This window comes from Grammomys surdaster, unplaced genomic scaffold (assembly GCF_004785775.1).
Source record: "Grammomys surdaster isolate TR1022 unplaced genomic scaffold, NIH_TR_1.0 63, whole genome shotgun sequence".
NCBI classification, from domain to species: domain Eukaryota; kingdom Metazoa; phylum Chordata; class Mammalia; order Rodentia; family Muridae; genus Grammomys; species Grammomys surdaster.
In genome coordinates, this window is record NW_021604565.1 from 11,305,925 (window position 1) to 11,311,155 (window position 5,231).

General features: G+C 45.7%; 1 protein-coding gene across 1 annotated transcript in view; it reads left to right on the forward strand.

The window, feature by feature from the left end:
- Positions 1-1,833: 1,833 nt before the first annotated feature.
- Laptm4b (lysosomal protein transmembrane 4 beta) overlaps positions 1,834-5,231 on the forward strand; it is a 39,418-nt gene continuing 36,020 nt past the window's right edge. Inside the window, exon 1 of the mRNA XM_028767839.1 lies at positions 1,834-2,235. Within this exon, the coding sequence (XP_028623672.1) occupies positions 2,137-2,235 (99 nt within the window). The 5' untranslated portion in view covers positions 1,834-2,136. The remainder of the gene's footprint in view (positions 2,236-5,231) is intronic.

Here is a 5,231-nt window from a genome sequence, read left to right on the forward strand (position 1 = left end):
ACCATGAAGACCAGGTTGGACTCAAACTTATGGAGATCTACTTGCCTCTGCCTCCAGCCTCCTGAGTGTGGGGGATTATCGATGTGAACTCCCATGCCTGGCTCAGCTCTTGCTTTCCTGCGATTCTCTATTGCATTCCAGTAAGATCATTCCAAAGATGCTGTAGCTGTTTGGTTTACCTACCAAGCCTCACCTGCAGACATTTCTCCAGCTAGCTTCTATTCTATATTTTAAAATCTATAGCAATTTGGTTACTGTGACTTCATATCTTGAGTAGTAAATTTTCTGAAATATAAAATTCACCTGAATCAATGTGTCATTTGCTTAATAAATCTGAAATCTTGGTGGGAAAAGAAGAGAGAGGGTGGTAACTATGGTAATTTTCTAAGTGTGTGAATTTTCAGAGTCTTTCAATGCAGTATTCCTCAGTCTATATTACCATCCATTTCTCAACACTAATGCTTGTGGCTTTGAGCACTAACGGCTGTGGACATAATTATATACTAAGTTTTTGCAACTCTGAGGATGGAACTCAGAGCCTCCTGCCTGCTAAGATAACATTCTACATGAGAGGAAAGCCCTAGCCCATAACTAACAAAAGACAGTCCCAGAGAGAAAATTATCTTTAATGTCAGGAAGAAAATAAACAAATACTGAGCTTTTGCAATTCCTCCCACAGCAGTTATCACGTTTGTATCTCTGTTCAAGGACCTACACTTGGTATCTCTGGGAAGCCAAGTTTAAACTACACAAGACTGTGGTAGATGGACATCTTTGTGAGACTAACCAGTCTTGAACCTACCTAGCCTTATCGTCGTCTTTCATCTTATTTGACAGGTACTTAAATTTAAATTGAACCCATTTTATTTCTTGTTCCAATCCTGAAATAAAACTTTCACATAGCCTTTTGTTTTTGCTTGCTTGCTTGCTTCCTTTCTGAAACAGAGTTTCTCTGTGTAGCTCTGGCTGTCCTGGAACATGCTCTTTAGAGCCAGGCTGGCATGCCTCTGCCTCCCGACTGCTGGGATTCAAAGACCACCACCGCCCGGCTTCATATGGACTTTTAAATTATTATTTATTTAATTTATGTGTGTGAGTACACTGTTGCTGTCTTCAGACACACAAGAGGGCAACAGATCCCATTACAGATGGCTGACCACATGGTGGTTGCTGGGACTTGAACTCAGGACCATCTGGAAGAGCAGCCAGTGCTCTTAACCACTGAGCCATCTCTCCAGCCCCTGTCTTTGTCTCTTCACACAGACTTTTAATTTAAGTTATTAGAGATTCCTAGCTATCACTGTGGTTATCACAGGCTAAACTTGGATCCTATCTTTCAAGACAAAACAGCAGCTGGAAGGACGCTCCCTAAGGCCCCAAGCCCCAGTCCTCTGTTTGGGCTCTTTCAACGCTGTGTGGTGTAATTGTGTCTTGCATAGACCTCTTGGCAGTAATTGGTTTGATGACTTGTTTTTTAGACTTCAGTCATTATTAAAAATGCTACGGAAGCACAGTGAGGATGCCCTTGACACACATTCTATTTTCTGGGAAAAAAATTGCTACCAGAGTAATTGAGCTGGGAAGCTGAGACAAATTGCTCTCTGCGGGTTCCACAGTGGTTCAAAGTACCGCAGTTGACTGGAATAATCATACTACGCAGTTTTCCTTCCTTCCAGCAGTTTGCAAGATAACTACAATTCTAGCACAGCATCCACGGGTTATCTGCAAGCTAGATGCGAGGCAAACACAGTTGGAATGAATCTGGACCCTAAGCAAAGGTGCACCCCATTTCCGGAGGAAAAGGAGTCTCCTTGAGGGTCCAGCAAGGATGCATTTATTTGGCGCAGCGCTCCCAGCGCCTGCAGCTGGCTGGAGCCGGCGGTGACATCACGAGCCCGGGCAGGCCACGTGACCCACGGCCTCTCCTCCCCCGCCCCCTCGCGTCGCCGCGGTCTTCGAGCCCAGTGTCCCGCCGCAGCGGCCACTCGGAGCTCTCGGTGCAGTGCGAGCCAAGGGTCGGGCGAGCGGTCGGAGCGTCTGGGCGCCCAAGGAGAGGGGCAGGAGCAGCGGACCGTGCGAGCGGAGCCCGGGACGAAGCGAGTGACGCTCTCGCAAACTTGTGCGAGCGCCGGAGCTATGAAGATGGTCGCGCCCTGGACTCGGTTCTACTCCCACAGCTGCTGCCTTTGCTGCCATGTCCGCACCGGCACCATCCTGTTGGGCGTCTGGTACCTGGTGAGCGCGGCCGGGCGCCAAGGGGGCCCCCGGGGTCCCCACGCGCGCCGTCCACCCCGCGCCGCTAAGTCGCTTCCAGGTCGGCTTCGGCCTGGGGGCCGCCCGCGATCATCCGCCTAAAGTTGTATTATTAGAAAGTTAATTCTCGGGGAGAGCCGGGCTGCAGTGGCCGGGCCATGCGTGTGTGTGGGGAACGGGGCCCTGCGAGCTGCTGACCGGGCATGTTCACCCCTGTGCGGCACCAGCGCTGCAGAGCGTTCGCCCTCGCCGAGTTCGCGTCCGAGCAGAAACGGTTGGGAAGTTCTTGCCCTTCTCGAGAGGGTTTTCCCGCATATGCCTGTTTAAAGCTCTTACACAGCGTTCCAGTTGGCTTGGAGAAGCCATCTTAACAACCACTCAGGTTCCTGCCCGAGGACAGGTGATCCCTCTGAACAGGCACGGCGGGCAAATTTAGTTTTTTTTTTTAAAAAAAATGGGCTTCAGGTTGGCGCTCTTAAGCAACGTCTCATTTGTGTCGAGAACAAACGGTGATTCTCTGGGGCAACGAGTTTGATGGATTCTTGCCCTGTGGCGCTGCTGTGGTTGATGGTTGGCAACCTTGGACTGAGTCAGATTCCTCAGTATTTTGGATTTTGCGACATCATTTTAGCGAGTTAGATCCGAGCTACTTGGCAGTGAATAACGCTGCAGGACAAAGAAGTGTGTTTGAAAGTGGTAGTTAAGTGGCATATAAAACTTTTTGGTTAGAACACATTCTTGGCTCTCTTTGGTAGTTTTGAAAAAGATATAATGTACAGTATTGAATTGTAAACTGCCTTGTGCCATTTTAAACAATGCATTCCCCTTCCATGTGATGTTACTGTGCTATTTATAATCTTAAGTTTTCTTTAGTTGGGTACATTATGGCCACATAATAGGAATTTTAGCCTTAAAAGCTTTCCAACAGACCGTTGGTATATGTGGGTTCTGGCTGTGCAGTGTGAATGCAGATTGAACATTAATGCATTGGCTCAGTCCTGACTTTGCTTAAAGCCAAGGAATTTACAGGAATTTAAAATCATAGTTGGAGTGTGGTAAGTGGTCTCAGGTAGTGCTTTTATCGACGGTCAGTCAAGGCAGACGGCCGTCCACAAATGTCTGTCCCCTCCTCGGAAGTGTTCAGATCTGCAGGCTTGCAAATGCTTCTGTGGGTGCAGTTCGTAAAATCTAGGGCATTGCATTAGGCAAATGCACTGCATGATCTATGGGAGAGATAAATCTACTTGAGCCTTGTTGTTGGCAGTCTTCCAACCTTGCTGTATTGGTGTGACAAAAGCAGACTTCTCCTTCGGCTTCCTTTCCTGTCAGAGCCTGCCCTTTGTGAGGCATATGCAATTGGAAATTCAGCTATTTGCATGATAGCTTCCTAGAAGACAGGAAACCAGGGTCAGGCACTCACCCACCTTGTCTATACAGAAATCTTTTCTATTTCACAAGACTATTGAAAATTTCTTGTTCAGTAGTTGAATTCCCCTATAGTTTAGAATACAAATGGCTTTTCTAAGACCTTAATTTCCATTTAAAAAGGTTTAAGGTGGTTGGGGTCTAAGGCCTAAGGAAAAACCAGGTATCTACCTCTCCTTCCTTCAGAACCCCCACTTCCCTACTCCGGCTCACCTGCCATGTGATCGTGTATAAGAAAGAGTTTTCTGGGAAAAGAGCTTCAGATAGAGTCCAGTGTAGACTGAGCCTAAATAAACTGTACTACATGACCTAAGGGAGAGAAATCTAGGGGAGCCCTGCAGTTGGCAGGCACCCAGCCATGCTGTACTGGTGTGACAAAGGCAGACTTCTCCAAATAAAAATCATTCTGTGATTTTTTAATTGCGTTTCGAATCCCTGCTACTGACTAGGCCTTACTAGTATTAACTTTTTACTAACTAACCCGTTGCTGCATGCTATTTTACTCAGTAAGCTAAATTTAAAGGTTCCTAGTGAGGTTATTTTTCACTCCTGGTTTAGGGATGAAAACAAAAGCTAAGCGCGTGAGGTTTATTTCAGCCCTTGGTTACAGCTCATCTGATAGTCCTTTTTTTCTTTAGTCTTTTAAAAAGTTGTGGTTTCGCCTTGACTATCCAAGGTTTTCAGGAATAAAACATTGATTCAGCTATTAGAGTTTTCTTTTTATTAAGTTAACATTCACGTACGTACGTGAGATTCACTTGTTACTTGAGCAGTCCATTGACAATGTATATGCCAGTATTACTAACCCATATCCCTAGAGAAGGTCTGAAACGCCACAAGTTTTCTTTGCCGCTTCCTGGTCCTATTCAGTGTGTCAGGCAGGGGCATAGGCCACTCTACAGCTGGTCTTACTGTGTGCCCCTGCATTCCTTTCCTGTTCCTTTCACTTAGAGGGCGTAACTTGTACTTTCCTGGTGTTGGAGTCTGTGATAGGCTTATGTTTGGCTGCTTAACATTATCCTATTCCATGAATATACCGAATCTTATTTGTGTATTTCCCAGAGATTGAGTTGTTTTTAGTTTAGGGCTATTATATGTATAGGCAACTGTTCTGAACCTTCTTAAGCAATATTTTGTTTCTAGACATATGCTTGTATTTCCAGTGGGTGGAACTGTTGCTTATTGGGTGATGTATGTTTGACTTACCCAGCGCTGGCCGGTTTTCCAATCTGGTTGGTTCTACCGGTTTGTTCTGTTGACTATACTAGTGTACGAAGTGCTGATTTTCTCATGGACCATGGTGTTTGGTGCTGTTGGTCTTAGAGTTTAGCATTCTAAGTGGCACACAGTGCTACACTGCTCTAATTTGCATTTCCCTCACGAAGAGGGATGTGGAAGAATTTGACTTTGGTTATGAACCAGTTGCATGTCTTACAGTTTTTATTGAGCTGTCTCATCAATTTGTAGAAACTCTCTACGTACTTGGATACCAATTTTTTTGTTAAATATGTATTTGTGACTGTAATCTCCCAGACTGTGCCTTGAAAACTCTT